At 41.1% G+C, this 17,394-nt stretch overlaps 1 protein-coding gene across 10 annotated transcripts in view; it reads right to left on the bottom strand.

Moving 5' to 3' along the window:
• Positions 1 to 7,792: 7,792 nt before the first annotated feature.
• LOC123951185 (SSX family member 2 interacting protein) overlaps positions 7,793 to 17,394 on the bottom strand; it is a 47,182-nt gene continuing 37,580 nt past the window's right edge. For 6 of the 10 annotated variants that reach the window (XM_046019934.1, XM_046019931.1, XM_046019938.1 and 3 more), the window contains 3 exons: positions 13,040 to 13,154; positions 12,579 to 12,744; positions 7,793 to 8,651 (listed from right to left, as the gene is read on the bottom strand). In XM_046019934.1, the coding sequence (XP_045875890.1) occupies positions 8,471 to 8,651; positions 12,579 to 12,744; positions 13,040 to 13,154 (462 nt within the window). In that variant the 3' untranslated portion in view covers positions 7,793 to 8,470. The remainder of the gene's footprint in view (positions 8,652 to 12,578; positions 12,745 to 13,039; positions 13,155 to 17,394) is intronic. The other 4 variants (XM_046019933.1, XM_046019937.1, XM_046019940.1 and 1 more) reach the window with 3 other exon arrangements.

Below are 17,394 nucleotides of genomic sequence, written 5' to 3'. Positions count from 1 at the left end.
AGGCTCAGAGAGGTTGAACAACTTGCCCAAAGGCACACAGCTTGGCCATGACAGGGCCAGGACTGGAGTATAGTTCATAACCAACCCGCCCTTGTACCGTCTCTAGCAGGAGATGGGAAAGGAGTGTTTTCTGGAATTGTTGTGTGGTGTGACACTGTCCCCATGCAGGAGATGCCGAGAAAGGGGTAGAGGATCTCAGACTCTGCTCTAACTGTTCAGGAGTGGGAGGATGAGCCCATTATTCTTCATGCATTTAGAATCTTTTTAATAATGCTCTTCACATGCCATAACAGAGCTGAACACTCATATAAGCCATTTGAAGATTCCATACCCTGAGATTTCAAAATAGACAACTTAATAGGATGCTTCTATATTAAATGAGTCACTTGAAATGAAGATTCTACATTTCCCGGAACTGGTGGGATGATTATCTCTGTAAGACACTGTTTGGAGAGATACTCTGACCTGAACTTTATGAAGACTGAAATTTCTGGTAGGCACACAGCTGCTTTCTTGATCAGTTTCAGAGACTGAGCCCTGAGCTGGGTTAGGACACAGAAGGAATCTGTAACACTCACATATTTATACTTGATCCCACAGAAGATAGGCATCTGCTTTTGACTTGGCTGAGCAAATGGTAAGAATGTTTCATCACATACTTTGCCTTATCCTTTCCTTATTCCTGCAGACACTGGCTGTTCGTACACACTCAAACGGAAGAGAATCACATGCCTCCTGGTAGCATCATTTGATTGTATTACCCCCAAAATGGCAGACCAACCCCTTTTAGGGGTCAAACTGGACTGCCGGGGCACCCTGCTCTGCCCCCTCCCCGCGCCCAAGTCTCTGCCAGGATGCCTGTGGGCAGGGGGCGATAGGTTCTCCAACTTGAACGCAGGAACTGCAAACATTTCAAGATGCTGGCTGGGGGACAGGACAAGGTGAAAATGCAGTGCCCTGGAAGGACCAACAAACAAAACAAAACAAGGAATGAGAATTCTTTTGGAATCCTGTTGGGGATTTTATTTTTGCTTCTTTCAGTAACTCACCTAAAGTAAGAGTTTTCAACATTAAGATTCTTCTCTTTGAAAGAGAAAAAGTTAAGTCCCCAAGTGTGGAGGAGAAAGAGTTGTTTCTGTTTTTTTTTTTTAACTCCCCAGTAAGCCATCCATTGCGTCCAGGGCTGACTCCCGTAGGCTGCAGCTCTTGTTTCCTGGGCCTGCAGGTTCCAGGAGGAGTTTAGGTGCCCAGTACCTGCATCTAGAGCTCCAGCCACCTTGCAGGACCCGTGGGGCCCAGCCCTTCTGCTGCAGACCCCTCTCAGACCCTCCCCACCCAAGTGTCCTCTCTAGCTACAGCAGGTGACTGGCACAGAGGACTCTGCCAACACAGAGATGTCCTAAAGTACTATCCTACCCTAGGGGAGAGAAGAAAACCAGCCTCCTGCAGAAGCCTCACCAAACAGCCAGGGCTAACTCCATTTTCCCAGATCTTAAATTGAGCCAATTCCATGACGTAAGGTCAGCCTCTGAAAGCACACTCAGCTTTGTGGAGCTGGAGAGAGGACTTTTGCACAGGTGATTGTTTGCAGACAGAGCCCTGTTCTCCCCTCTTCATATCAATAGAACAGAAAGTAGGCTTTAAAGGCGGAATCCTCAGAGCTGTTCCTGTCACCTGCCGTCACACCACTGACCCCATTCTTCTCGCTTTACTGTGCCCTTGCATCTCCTAAGAGGGCGGCCTGCGCAGGCAATTTCCAGAAAATCAACAGTAGAATCCCAGTCGCCTGGCTTTGGGGACCTCATTTCGGATCTCTTCCCGCTGCCAGGGGTCAGCCAGCAATGGGTCAGACCATTTTTCCGAGGAATTCCAGGAGAAAACGTAGGCCAGGAGAAAAGTTTTGGAAGACTCTTTTCAAACTTCAGTGGCAAGAATAATCCGTGAACTTGAACCTGGAGGTTGAGAACCATCTCGTTCTGGAGCAAACCAGCCAACAGGGGCAGTCCGCGGGCAGCCTGGGATCATGTTTACACGCTCCACTGTCTCTCGGATGGGCAGCTCTGCCCAGGGCCGCCGGCCCTCTCTTGATGGCAGTCTGGCTGCCCAGGCTAGTGTTTTGTTTTTCCCCCCAATAGGCCTCTGTTGTTCTCAAGAGTCCTAATGAAGTGCAAGTGTGTGGGAATGACAATAGGGATGTACTTGAATGTGCTCTAAGGAACACTGAAAAGAATTCATTTGCAAGCATCAATACCCTACTGTCACTTATTTCTTGCCACATAGCTGTGGATGAGAACCACTGGCCTGGTCTCTAGGACTGGGTTTCTGCTCACATGGGCCTGGGGTCCCAGCAGCCTCCACTGGCCTTGCTAGCTCCTTCTCCTGACGGGAGGGACCCTTTGCCCTGTATTTCCAACCCCAGGTTTGGCATCGTGTTCTGTTGGGGCAGGTCACCAGTGTCTCTTTGGTGGTTTATGAGACAAGCTGCTAAATTCTTTTTCCTAAGTTACTTCCAACTGGGTTTCCACCACTTAACAGTCAGGCTCAGGCAGAAGTCTGCTGTGACGATGGCATTGGAACTGCCGGTTATGCCCTTTGTGGAGCAGTCTAGCAGCTGGGATGGTGACCCCAGGCCCAGTCAAACCCACTCCTGTCACCCCAAAAGATGATCTTGAGGCATGTAAAAAGTGAAGATTCAGCCTCAGAGACCATAACTAAAGGTTTATGCTAACACAATCATTTTTATGTATTTGCCCACTGTGATGGCGTTCCTGCCAAGATGGCGGAGCAGAGGAGCTGGGACAGGGCCCTTGCTACTTAGAACTGCGCCATGAGGGGTGCCTGGGGGTTCAGTCCTTAAGCATCTGCCTTCAGCTCAGGTGAAGATCCCAGGATCCTGGGATTGAGTCCCATGTTGGGCTCCCTACTCAGTGGGGAGTCTGCTTCTTCTTCTCCCTCTGCCTGCTGCTTCCCCGACTTGTGCTCTGCCAAATAAATAAAATCTTAAAACAAAACTGCACCCCAAGTGCCCATTTCACCACACAGTGACATTTAAAAATTATCTTTACTTGTGCACAATAAGGGTTTCTGGTCATTGTGCCTGTGGTCACAGAGGGAAATGGCACACGAACACAGCCCAGAGTAAACAAAGACAAGGCAGAAAGAGCAGGCTGTATATAAGTGTATCTTGGGATTTTTCAGTGGCCCTTAGGTTATTATGTCCTATGAACTATTTCAATTAGATCCTTAATGCCCTAGTCTTGAAAAGATAAATGTTCAATTCTGAATGGGATTGTCGTGATAACTATTCCCTAAAACAAGACTGAGCCTAGCACCCAGACTGAATGACCTTTAGTGCAGAAAATTATAGTGGCAAATTATGGATTAAGAACTGAACAATTTCACTTAAAAAGGGATCCCAAAAGGCACTATAGCGACCTGGAATAAGCTGGAAATTTAGCAATCAAAAGATCGGGCTTTCAAGTTCCCATTTTACCAGTTATTAGCTATGTGTCTTAGGTTCTGAGTCTGTTACTCTTTAAAAATAGGAAGGTTAATATTCTGTTATTCAAGGAATCAAAAGAGGATGTGAATGTTGAACACTTTGGTACCTGTAAAACTACCATCTGGACACTTCAGGACTTTTCATGATAATGAAAAGTTTAGAGAAGGTAAAAGAAGCCTTAAATACATTCCTTAAAATATATTCCTTTCCACAATTAAGAATATTTGACTCTCATAATCAGTGATAAATCCCTCCCACCAGGTAAAAGGTTTCGGCGGTTATTTAAGTAAATGACCAAAGGGATGAGCTATCAAACGCACCTGCATCAGGTAGCAGCAAACCGTCAGCGCCCAGCACGTGGCTTCGTGGTCCCCAGCGCTCAGTCTCAGGGGGAGGTAAGGCTGGTTCCGTATGTCTAGGTTCTGGACAAAGCAATGTCGGTGGAAAGCAGATCTCCTTCAGGTCTGGTCTGTACAAACACCCAGCACCACCTGCTAGGCTACGGCTTTCCTGATTTGACAACGTTGGAGGCCACGTGTTCCAGATGGCACACGTGAAGATGAAGACTGCCCCACCCACATCGGCAGGAATTTCAGGAGCAAGAGTTAAGTTTTTGTATTGAGCCACACTGACTTTGTGTGTGGGGGGGGGGGGTGTTGTTGTTGTTTGTTTTGGGTGTTTTTTGTTTTGTTTTTTGTAACATGGCCCATTCTGTCTTAATAGTTTGCACAGAGAACTAAGCTAGATGGGGTTGGAAACAGGACTCCCACCCCCACCCCTGCCAAATTATAAAACAAGGTTCTTACACTCTTGAGAATCTGATAGTGTATTCATGGCAGTGAAGCAATGTGCTAAATTATTTGTTAACAAATTATCTTTTTACCATGTGTCAAGCGTCATACTAGGTACAAATATTTCTGAATCTTAAATATAAGAAGACTGAGGTGGATCTTTACCAGGGACTTATTACTGGCATTTACAGTACTTTCTGAATCCTCTGAATTCACTTATGTGTAAATGTCAAGAATATAAAATCTTGACCAGTCAAGTGAAATAGTTTTTAAATTTCTCAAAGAATTTGATAGTCCACTTCATTTTTGTATCCCTCCTGAAAAATATATTTAGAAAAGAACTAGAATCACCTATTTCAGTATCCTTATTAACATGTCCCAAATCTTTGCAAATGCATTTTCTATTAGATAGTAATATATGTTCTTGTGGGGAGAAAATCTTACACTGCTTTGCAGGACAGTATTTTTTTATTAAGATTTACTTTTTCAACATTGAGCAAGCACAAGAAGCGAGAGCAACAGAGGGAGAGGGAGAAGCAGGCAGCCCGATTTGAGAGTTGATCCCAGGGCCCTGGGATCATGACCTGAGCCGAAGGCAGACGCCTAACCAACTGAGCCACCCAGGCATCACTGCAGGACAGTATTCTGATTGTAGAAAACAAAATGAAAACCCCGCAAAACAAAATGATAAATTACACAGTACGTCCCATAGGAAATAATGTAAAGACTCTAACTGGAAGCCCAACCATGTCACTGTCACGTGCAGAAAAATCAGTCCAGGCTCTATTACGAGACCAAAGGCCTGAATGGCATGTCCCATTCAACTCAGAGGCTCTCAGTGGTAGCGTGTGTGCTGTCTAGAAACATAGCAGTAAGTCCTGACATACAACAGGTACTTCATAAATGCTTACGAAAACAGTGATACAAATTAAGGACAAATACAGAGAAAAGTGTATTTACAAGCCTTTGTGACCCATACTTACCTTAAACCCAACCTAGGAAGAGACTGTGAAGATCTTACAACAGGGCAATCACTTTTCTTACAATGGGCTTGCTGGCTTACAGGTTTCCAGTCATACACACCCAAGACCTCTTAGCACCGTCACAGCACAGAACGTATTTTCCTACAAAAGCCGTGTTACCACAAACCTACACACAAGTCTGGCAGCTGAGGTAGGAAACAGGGAATTCTTTTGAAGTAACAAGTGTTTTAATTATACCATAGGGAAAACAATTTGCTGTGGACTATTCTGCAAATCTAAATATGTATTACATTACTTCTACCAAAAAAACCCAACACCTACTTATTCAGTTAATTTTTTTTAAAGATTTTATTTATTTGAGAGACAGTGAGAGAGAGCATGAACGAGGAGAAGGTCAGAGGGAGAAGCAGACTCCCAGTGGAGCTGGGAACCCGAAGCAGGATTTGATTCTGGAACTCAGGGATCATGACCTGAGCTGAAGGCAGTCGTCTAACCAACTGAACCACCCAGGAATCCCTACTTATTTAAATTTTAATCTTAATGTTCTGGTATGATGATTCTTCTGTTTCTCATCATCATAAATTCAAGACTAAAAAAAAAACTTAAGGAGTAGGAAATACAATTTTTCTCTTAATTTCCTTTGCTGCTTTTGTCCTTTGGAAATTCAAAATGAAAAAAGGACTTCAAAATGGATGCCATGTAAAAACAAATAAGGTGCAAGGTTGCAGATTTACATGTTCATGAACAAGAAAATGTTTAAGAGTATCAGGAGCACTTGAAAGCTAAGTTTCCCTGTGGTACCATCATCGAATCATGGCTCAACGTAAGACCGCAGCATCGCTGGGTTGTTAAGTACACTGCAAATACCCAGAGAAAGGGAAGGAAAGCAAATTTCTAGGAGCTGTAGGTGTGAAGTCGGGGGTTTTCCAACATAGAAACCATTCCCATAATCTGGGAAGTTTAATGTGACTGGGAATCCCTTTGGAGTTGGAATTTACAGTAAAGCAAAATGGATGCTCCCAGGTCAAACATACAATTTCTAGCTACCTAGCAGACTTTTTATCAAAAGTACAATGAATCTGGCTTTTATTTCACTGTATTTTTCCCCCACACCTTAGATTTCAAAGTAAGTGGGAATTTTTCCTTCTAATATGAGAATGCAACCAACTTAAAAAATGGAAACAGAACAGGGGCGCCTGGGTGGCTCAGTGGGTTAAAGCCTCTGCCTTCGGCTCAGGTCATGATCCCAGGGTCCTGGGATCGAGCCCCGCATCAGGCTCTCTGCTCGGCAGGGAGCCTGCCTCCCCCTCTCTCTGTGCCTGCCTCTCTGCCTACTTGTGATCTCTCTCTGTCAAATTAAAAAAAAAAAAAAAAAAAATGGAAACAGAACAAAAAATAGATGCTCCTTTGTAGAAATCCATTGTTATAGAATGCATCATTCCCTAGATTAAGACTTACTTCAAACACTAAAGTGTTCTTTTGTGGCAAAGTTTATGAGGGAAGCCCCTGACAAAAAGGTTCCTGACAAATGTATCATGGACCATTTTTAAAATTTGATTGCTTTTCTTTGATCATGTGACTGCTCAATCATAAAAAAAATAAAGCTCAGCTGTTTCTTCTTTTGGGATATGGTATGATCTCAGAAATTTTATGTCATTTCTAGTATTTAAAACTGTGAAGAAGTGACTGTGCATCACACTGAAGGTCGTGAGTGACTGCTTTGCCTTTAAGGACCAGCTTTTTGACACTATAAATGTGGTTATCGTGTTACAGGCAGTTTCACTGTCTTGTATGATACTCAGTGATAGTCTCTCAGCCCTGAAAAAATGGTTGCTGCTACACAAACTCCTATATAGTGGATGGAGGACATAATTTTTCATATGCTGAATTTAAACGGAATAGCCCTACAGGGTGAGTTATGTCTGTGGCTGACTACTCATTCGAGAATGGGAAGGCAGGTGAGCCCTGCAGGATCAAGCCGGGCTGATCTGTGCAGGCTTCTATGCGCACACAGGGCTCGGTGCGGAAGCTCTGTGGTCCAAGTTCTGGGAACCAGCCGGGGCCTACAGTTATCGTCGTCACTAACAACATGCAGAAACATGCAAGCAGTTCTGAAAGCAAGAGGACTCAAGTTTGTCCAGAGTGGTAGGATGTAGTTAGACAAAATTGAGTGCTTTTCACATTGTCAGATTTATCATGAGCAGCAAATACCCCAAATTTATTGGCAACTATACCAAGCCTGAGGTTGAGGTTGCAGTTGCAGTACTGGTCCCCATGTAGTAAAGAAAATATCCCCATTTAGATACCTTGAATATCTTCTCTCACCCCAAATATCTTAGAACAATATTCTTAAATTGTTTTATCCAAGGTACTTTTGTTGTCTTGCTTCTCCTACCTATGATCAGAAGTTCTTAAAAAAATTATAATATCCAAAATATAGAAAAGTCTGCTGCTCTAGAAATTTCAAAAATGCAATGTTAGTGATGATAATTAGCTAAAGAAGTCAGTTTCATGGACCAGCTTTTGAGTATTTATTGCTCATATGCATTCAAAAAATTCTTCAACATAATGTGGCAATGGCTCTAACACATCTGGAAATAGAATACCACTAAAAAAATTTTATTGGCATGAAATACTATAATTATGGATGTGTAAAATTTTTAAATCTTAAAGCCTCTTAACATAATCGTGTATATCTATGTACAAAACATACATAAATTTCACTTTATTTAAAACATATGAAAGAGGAAATTTCAAATCACACTAAACATAATAAATATAGAACTTGCTTTGTTAAAAATCTACAGTGTACATTCAAGTAAAGGCTAACCTTCCAATGCCAACTACATATGAGACAAAATTAAACATTTACAATAATCAGTTTCCTAAAAGTGCTATTTTTTAATACCTATAAGAGGAAACTCATTCTAGTGCTTCTGTTGCCATCCAAACATATACATTCCTCTATTCACAGAACCAGATGCTTCTGTTACTAAAAATACATATCCAAAGCTTTTATATCCTTTTAAATAGATTCAACATTTTAGCTCTTTGGGGGAGGAACAGGAAAGTCCAAACAAACACCTCAGACCATCTTAAATCATCAGAGACGAAGGACTTTATGACACACCCTGTTTCAGCTGAGATGTGCAATCTGGTGAACGTGTTCGTGGGAACAAGCCCAGGCCGCACGTCTAAGGTAAATCATCTTTTTCTACATGGGAGTTCGTGTGGGTCGAGGAGCAGCCACTGTAGCAACCTTCCTGTGATCCAGGGCCTGAAGCCAGGCTCCATTTCTGACTTGTACCACCTTCTCCTCCAACCTGATTTGGTTTAGCTTCCTCAGGAGTTATGTTCAGTACACTGACAGAGCTGCTGGGAAAGAAAGATAGATATTCATAATCATCTCCTCCTTTGTTTCTACTTAAGCTCTGCTTGAAGGTCTAAATTCCAACTGCCCCTTGTCTTATGCTAAGTAAAATCTGAGGACACACAGATTAGGAACAAAGAAGTGTTTCAAAATGTCCTAATTTATCACTTTTAGCTTATCTATCTACCTTTTTAATCTGTTTACCCATCTACTTATTTATTTCTTTGGTCTATTCTCAAGTTCTCTACACAGCTGAGGCCTAAGATAGACAGAACGTGTAGAATTTGAAAGCTCATATATCCCTATGTCCCCATCTTCCTGCCACTATTTAATAATCTCTTTATTCCTCACACATCCATTTGCTCAGGCAAGCTTTCTCCACCCAGCCATTGCCCTGCATAGCTATTTAATGAGTGCGACACAAGCAGTAAGGGGTTGAGACTGTGAAGTCAGAGGGTTTAGGCTCATCCCCGCTGGCCTGTTCAGCTCACTAGTCACTGTTTCTTCAGCTTCCTCAGCTGTAAGATGGAAATAATAATAGCATCTACCTCACAGGGGCGGGTGGAACTGAGTTCACACACATTAAGCGCTTACACCAATGCACCAATGCTCAGTTGTGTCTGGGGGTTACAATCTCAGTGTCTGAACACAGACACAGCTGCTACCCTTCAATGACACAATCTGAGAGGTATTCTGCGACCAACCTCAAAACAAAAAAATCTGGCGTGCCTGGGTGGCTCAGTCAGTTAGGCATCTGCCTTTGGCTCAGGTCATGATCCCAGGTCTTGGGACGGAGCCCCAGGTCAGGCTCCCTGCTCGGTGGGAAATCTACTTTTCCCTCTGTCCCTGCACACCACCCCCTTCACCCATTCTCTCTCAAATAAATAAAAAAAATCTTTTTAAAAAATCTGCTTAAATGAAAAAAAAAATCTGCCTAAATGACTACTTTCAGATCTAAGGAGTTAAGTCAACAAATGAAACATTTTTACCAACTGAATATCCTATATAATTTTTTCCACAAATGTCTATTTTTCCCCTAACCATGCATTTTTTGTAACTTTGGTTTACTAACTCAAACTCAATGTGCCAATCCTAAAAAAAGGAAAAAAGTTGCTTTAATTCTAAAAATCGAAACCCAAAACAATTAAAAATTTTACTTACGCTTATTTGACAATACTTAAAAGAAAAAAAGAACTTGCTTGTAAGTCAGCCCTGGGAAACCTTGCCATCTCAGACAAAATGAGCTCAACGATCAACTAAATTTTCTCTGTAATTTCATACCTGAATTACTTTGTGTAAAATTTTTCATTCTACGGTGAAGAGGCAATGAGGTTGTTGATGTAGAAATTAGCTATAAATACTGCTATCGTTTTGTTATAATCTTATTATAAACCCAAATCCAAGGTGCCTCAGGGGCAAGGAATCCAAATTTACCAAATAACTTAAAATTTTGAGAACTATGTCTAGCTCTACAGCTTCTCTCCTGATAACTAGTAACTCAATTCTGTGTTTTATCTTCAGAGGCCAATGACCATGAACATGAATGGCTCAATGGAGTTTCTTTATGCTTAAAATTCTGTTTCTAGGTGGCACCTGGATGGCTCAGTCGTTAAGCGTCTGCCTTCGGCCCAGGTCATGGGATCCTGGGATCCCAGGGTGCTGGGATCAAGACCCACACCGGGCTCTCTGCTCAGCAGGAAGCTTCCCCCTGCTTGTGTCCCCTCTTCTTGCTGTCTCTCTCTGTATCAAATAAATAAAAATCTTAAAAAAAAAAAATTGTTTCTATGTCACTGATGTTGTTTAGCCCTCAGAATACATGAAGGAGAAAAGCACTTTTATAATCCATATATGTTTACATGTATTTTTATTTTCATAGCCTGCTACTGAAAGCTGATAATGGACCGAGTACTGTTTTAAGTTCTTTAAATGTATCATCACTGAAATCTCCTAACACCCTGTGATGTAGGTACTAAATGCTGGACTTAACTTATTAGCAAAAATAATGTCCTAAAGGATTATTAATGAAAATATTTATTGACTAAAAATAATTAGATTAAAAAGTAAGAATTGTAGAGACATAAAAATAATCGAGGCAACTGCTACGTTCTCTCTCAGATACAGAACACATTAGCTGAAAACGGTGACTAGAATTTGTGTTATTTATACAGGTGGTTCTGATTGGTCAAATTTGGGAGTTTAATGACATTCTGTATAAGACAATACTGACCTTACAGTATCTTTTGATTGTAAATCAAATTTTCACTCCCCAAACTCACCCATTAGTCAATCTGTTGGCTCTAACTGCAAAATATATTCCAAATCCCATCATGTCTGCCTTCATGTTACAACCCTTGCCTAAACTGTGACCATCTCGCGGCAACTCCCCAGGAGCCTCCTAACCATGTTTCCTGGCTTCTAGCACGGGCTCCTACAGTCTTTTTCCCACATAAGAAAAGTCACCTTTTCAAACAGATTTTTTTTTTCACTCTCCTGTTTACCCATCTCCAATGCTTTTCCTGTTGCCCTCAGAACAATAATCTGACCCTACAAATACAGACTAAAATACTTCACAAGTGAGAAGTCAAGTATGTGCATGTGTGTGGAGGCAGCAGAATGGGGTTATGGATGAACAACATGGTCATGAGTTGATAATTGTTGAAGCTCGGTGTTGGGTACACAGGGCATCATGACTTTATTCTCTCTACACCTGCAGATACCTGAACTTCTACATAATAAAGTTGGTATCCTCATCTACTCACCCAGGGCCTTACGGGATGTGACACCTGCCCACCTTCCACCATCCCTCTCCCCCCTTGGTCTTGCTCACTAACACCACTCATCCTCCACAAACACACCAGTGTTCCGCCTCAGGGGTCCCTACACTTGCCTGGAGGACTCTTCCCATGCTCTTTTTGGCCCCTTAATATTTAGGGTCCTAATCTTTTTACAAATCAACAATATATACAGGGTCTTATTCTTTTTAAGCTTCATATTTTCATTCTGAAATTCATTTATGTAACAATTCTTCGTCCACAGGCTAATGGGCTTCTTCAATACTTAGGTCCAGACTAGCCTCTCACAACCACAGGTCAAGCATACCAGAGCTCCGAACTCTGCTCTCTAGGGAACCTGCCAAACACACCGGCCCTCATGCTACCATCTCCTACTTTGGTTCAGAGGAGAGATCACCACCACACTTTCCAAGGTATCCTTTTGCTCTTTTCTATTCCTCTCTCACTAGGAATGTTCTATGTGCTTAGCTAATTAACCTTGGAATAGGCTCTGAGGCAAAATATTGATTTTACACCTTATAAGGTGATTTAACAACTTGACACAGAAAAAAATACCAAAACGTATCAGTTAATAGAGATACGTGGGTTTAAAAAAAAAAAAAAGAAAGAAAGAAAGAAATATATGGGTTTCCTGGGGTTGGGGAACAACTTTTTGTGATCCTGTCATCCTTGAGCACAGATTTTTACCAGTCACTATGAGGACATTTTTCTCAGTTCTTTGTCCTTCAACACCAATAAAATGGGAATAGCAAAAGAAATTTTAAAATATATATTCTACAAAGATGATGAAAATATCCTTCTATTAATAAAATTAAAGAATTCAAAATACTAAGTGATTCCTGTAAATAAGACCGTTTTTTAAATTGTACTTTGGATGTGAAGTGAAAGGAATAACATCATATGATTTCGCTCCCAGCAGAATGGGACCAGGTCTACCTTGCTTACTACTGTCTTCCCAGCACCTAACAGGTGCCCATACACAATGACTGCCCAATAAATACTTGCACAACGAATGATCAACCTACTAAATCCTCTCCAAAGCCACTACTGTTGCTAACACCATGGACGTGCCAACTTGCCCTCAGCAGTGCACTCTAGCAGTGGGGCAGAAATGTGCAAAGATCACCTACAGACCAGTACCTATGCTCAGACGCACAGGAACGTGTCTGGCAAAAGTCTGAAGTAGAAGGAGAAGCGGGAAGAGACTTAGTAAGTTTGGATGTGCAAACCGGAGATCCGTTAGACACGCCATGAGGCTTCTTCTGCCGTGGCCTCGAGTGCACTGTTAGACCGTCCCGATCAGAACCTTTGAAGAGAGAAAAGAACATAGGAAGTGTGTATGGTGAGGTATCAACAAGGTGAAGGCTACTAACTATGATGATCTTCTGTAGGGGGTAAGGTCTGGGGTAGAACAAGTTAAGGTGGGTGGCCCCTCTAGCCCTTGACTCTGGTTGAGCTAATCTCATCATCTCTTCTACATATTCCATAAACATTTAAGGATCTAGTTTTTAAAATATTTGGTGATCTCCGAAGTTGCCTATTAATAATGGACAGTACTATTTACATGCATTTTCTAATTAAAGAATTAATGAAGTACTCACTTCCTGAGAAGGCACTGAAAAGTTTCATATTTTCTGAGTTCTGGTGGTCAAAGGTAGTCATATTTAAAAACTGTTGCTTTAACCAACTGGCTCTTTCTTCTTCAAATGCCTTTCTCTATCATAACAAGCAAACCAAAGAAATATTGATCAATATTTCAACATTCACATTGTTGGCATTTCCCATGACTTCTGTAGTTGTTGGTGTTTGCTTTCTGGCTATCATACAGATTTTGTAAGTCAAATGAATTAACCTAGAAAACTAAGAAAAATTTTATTTAAGTCAATTATATTTAAGAAAGAAAAAATCACCCATTTCACCTAATAAACAACTCATCACGATTTTCACATCTGTTTTGAGTAAACTCAAATGGACAATCCAAAACCAAAAATCATAGCGTATTAGCTAAACTCCTAAACATACAGAACATTATAAAACCAACAGAAAAATATCCACTGCAAATGAATCCCTTGTGAAAAAGGAGCTGTAACTTTACCAGGCATTGCTCTCAGCCTCTACCACCTACCAGCGCCAGCAGCCATCACCACTAAACCACAAGAGGGCACATGTCAGACCTTCCCCTTCCCAACAGCTGATAATCCTAAATTCTCCCTCAGAACCTCAGGTAGCTCATGCTTCCTTCCCATCCTTCCCTGGCCCCACTGGCCCCAGTGCCCAGAGGCAGACAGGTTCTCCTACAGAGAGCTGGGAACAGGACACCAAGTAACCAGAGTATCTTTTGGAACAGGCTGGGAGACAGAGACCCAGAAACAGGTTCCCCGAAGTTAGGAGAAAATGCTGGCGCAATTTTTCTGAGAAAGTTAGCTATTGATAAGACAGATTTTCACAGCTGTGGAGGACTTCCATGTTAGTTACTTTAAACAGAACATAGTCTTTCATTCCTAAATTCAATACAAAAATCATGCATCACCAGACATTTGAAGAAAACTAAGAGCATGAGAGAAAAATAGCCAAGATAAAGAGACTTGACCAGAGATAAGATAGTTCAAGAGACCCTTTTAAAAAAATTCTGACACAAATGATCAGATTCATGAACATCTGTAAAGTAATATAGTGCTATACAAAGAAAAGCAAAAAATCAGGACACAAGAAAAAAGACAAATCTAAAATAAAAACTCAGTGGATGAAGGGAAGAGTTAAAAGTGAGAAAATATCCCCGAATTCAGAACATAAAGTCAATCTATAGATATAGTCAGAGGCCAATCATTTGCCTAGTAAAAACGTACCAGAATGCAAGAGAAGTTAGAGAAGGAAAAAATACAGAACTAAAGAAAATATCCCTAAATGGAAGTACAGTGTCTTGAGGCTGAAAAGGAGCTCTGCCTAGATATATCCTAGTAAAATTTTGGAACTTTAAGCAGATAAAAAGATGGAGAAAAGAAGGAGAGAAGGCAAAAACAAAGCAGGATATCCACAAAGTACTGTATAAGTAGGCTATATAATAACCAGGCTTCTCACTAGTAAAACCAAACAGCAGAAGAAAGGAAATAACTCAAAGTTTTGAGAGAAAAAGTTGGAGACTAAATTCTGTATCTATCCAAACCAATCATATGAATTTATTTTTGGATATTCTAGAATTCAGTATACTTTTCACTCACACAATACTTACAAAAAAAAATTACTCAAGAAGGTAATATAGCAAATTGAAAAAGGAACCCAAGAAAGAAGATAACATGAGACATAAGCTGAATGTGAGTCAGGAAATCATAAAGGCACAAAGAAAGTCAAAGCATTCACTACACAGAGATATATGAAAGATTCTCTTCCAGGTAGCAGTCTTAATAACAGAATATTTTCTATGTGGCCAAATGTATTACTAGGTTAGAGTGAACAACATTTACAGAATCACGATGTTGTCAGTGTTCTTTCAAGTGTTAAGTCTCAATCTTGCCCAAAGTACTTCCACCTGGATTACTTCACAGGCTAACACTTGACAATGAAAAAGAAAAGCACAGACAAAAACTGGGAAGGAGAGGGACAAGAGAAGTGGAACAAGGGTGACTCCAAGAATTTCAGCTTTCATTGAGGGGATAAACGGACACTGTCTCAAGAGGAGCAAACGTGAAATGGAAGCATCAAATACAATATTTAAAGAAAAAAAAGTCAACCATAAGAAACCGTTTTTAAAAAGGTTAAAAAAGTTAATAATATGATGAAGAAGTCATATATATATATATAATATATATATGTATATATATATACACAGGTGAGGAACAGTGTAGATGGGAGGTATGATAAGGATAGAAATTCGCTATCTTTCACAGCAGGGGAATCAACAGACTGTTATCAAGGGAAAAAGGCTAAAGTATATTAAAGTTAAAATAGTACTTCCCAGAAGAATTACAAGTTAGTTGTTACCTCTGAGGAATGAAACTGGCGGTAAGAATGGGTGATACTTTTTCACTTTGTGGCTTTTTATACAAGTTTTTATCTTTTTTTTTTTTCTTTTTGTTTCCATTTTATTTATTTTTTTCAGCGTAACAGTATTCATTCTTTTTGCACAACACCCAGTGCTCCATGCAAAACGTGCCCTCCCCATTACCCACCACCTGTTCCCCCAACCTCCCACCCCTGACCCTTCAAAACCCTCAGGTTGTTTTTCAGAGTCCATAGTCTCTTATGGTTCACCTCCCCTCCCCAATGTCCATAGCCCGCTCCCCCTCTCCCAATCCCACCTCCCCCCAGCAACCCCCAGTTTGTTTTGTGAGATTAAGAGTCATTTATGGTTTGTCTCCCTCCCAATCCCATCTTGTTTCATTTATTCTTCTCCTATCCCCCTACCCCCCCATGTTGCTTCTCCATGTCCTCATATCAGGGAGATCATATGATAGTTGTCTTTCTCCGATTGACTTATTTCACTAAGCATGATACGCTCTAGTTCCATCCACGTCGTCGCAAATGGCAAGATTTCATTTCTTTTGATGGCTGCATAGTATTCCATTGTGTATATATACCACATCTTCTTTATCCATTCATCTGTTGATGGACATCTAGGTTTTTTCCATAGTCTGGCTATTGTAGACATTGCTGCTATAAACATTCGGGTACACGTGCCCCTTCGGATCACTATGTTTGTATCTTTAGGGTAAATACCCAGTAGTGCAATTGCTGGGTCATAGGGTAGTTCTATTTTCAACATTTTGAGGAACCTCCATGCTGTTTTCCAGAGTGGTTGGACCAGCTTGCATTCCCACCAACAGTGGAGGAGGGTTCCCCTTTCTCCACATCCTCTCCAGCATCTGTCATTTCCTGACTTGTTAATTTTAGCCATTCTGACTGGTGTGAGGTGATATCTCATTGTGGTTTTGATTTGTATTTCCCTGATGCCGAGTGACGTGGAGCACTTTTTCATGTGTCTGTTGGCCATCTGGATGTCTTCTTTGCAGAAATGTCTGTTCATGTCCTCTGCCCATTTCTTGATTGGATTGTTTGTTCTTTGGGTGTTGAGTTTGCTAAGTTCCTTATAGATTTTGGATACTAGCCCTTTATCTGATATGTCGTTTGCAAATATCTTCTCCCATTCTGTCAGCTGTCTTTTGGTTTTGTTAACTGTTTCCTTTGCTGTGCAAAAGCTTTTGATCTTGATGAAATCCCAATAGTTCATTTTTGCCCTTGCTTCCCTTGCCTTTGCCGTTGTTCCTAGGAAGATGTTGCTGCGGCTGAGGTCGAAGAGGTTGCTGCCTGCATTCTCCTCAAGGATTTTGATGGATTCCTTTCTCACATTGAGGTCCTTCATCCATTTGGAGTCTATTTTCGTGTGTGGTGTAAGGAAGTGGTCCAATTTCATTTTTCTGCATGTGGCTGTCCAATTTTCCCAGCACCATTTATTGAAGAGGCTGTCTTTTTTCCATTGGACATTCTTTCCCGCTTTGTCGAAGATGAGTTGGCCATAGAGTTGAGGGTCGATTTCTGGGCTCTCTATTCTGTTCCACTGATCTATGTGTCTGTTTTTGTGCCAGTACCATGCTGTCTTGATGATGACAGCTTTGTAATAGAGCTTGAAGTCCGGAATTGTGATGCCACCAACTTTGGCTTTGTTCTTCAATATTCCTTTGGCTATTCGAGGTCTTTTCTGGTTCCATATAAATTTTAGGATTATTTGAAACCAGGTCTCCAGGAAATATTGAAAGGGGTCCTCTAAGCAAAGAGAGAGCCTAAAAGTAGTAGATCAGAAAGGTACAGAGACAATATACAGTAACAGTCACCTTACAGGCTACTAATGGCACTAAATTCATATCTCTCAATAGTTACCCTGAATGTTAATGGGCTAAATGCCCCAATCAAAAGACACAGGGTATCAGAATGGATAAAAAAACAAAACCCATCAGTATGTTGC

Source organism: Meles meles, chromosome 1 (genome assembly GCF_922984935.1).
Source record: "Meles meles chromosome 1, mMelMel3.1 paternal haplotype, whole genome shotgun sequence".
In the NCBI taxonomy this organism is placed as follows: Eukaryota; Metazoa; Chordata; class Mammalia; order Carnivora; family Mustelidae; genus Meles; species Meles meles.
This window is presented reverse-complemented; position numbering and strand designations above follow the sequence as displayed.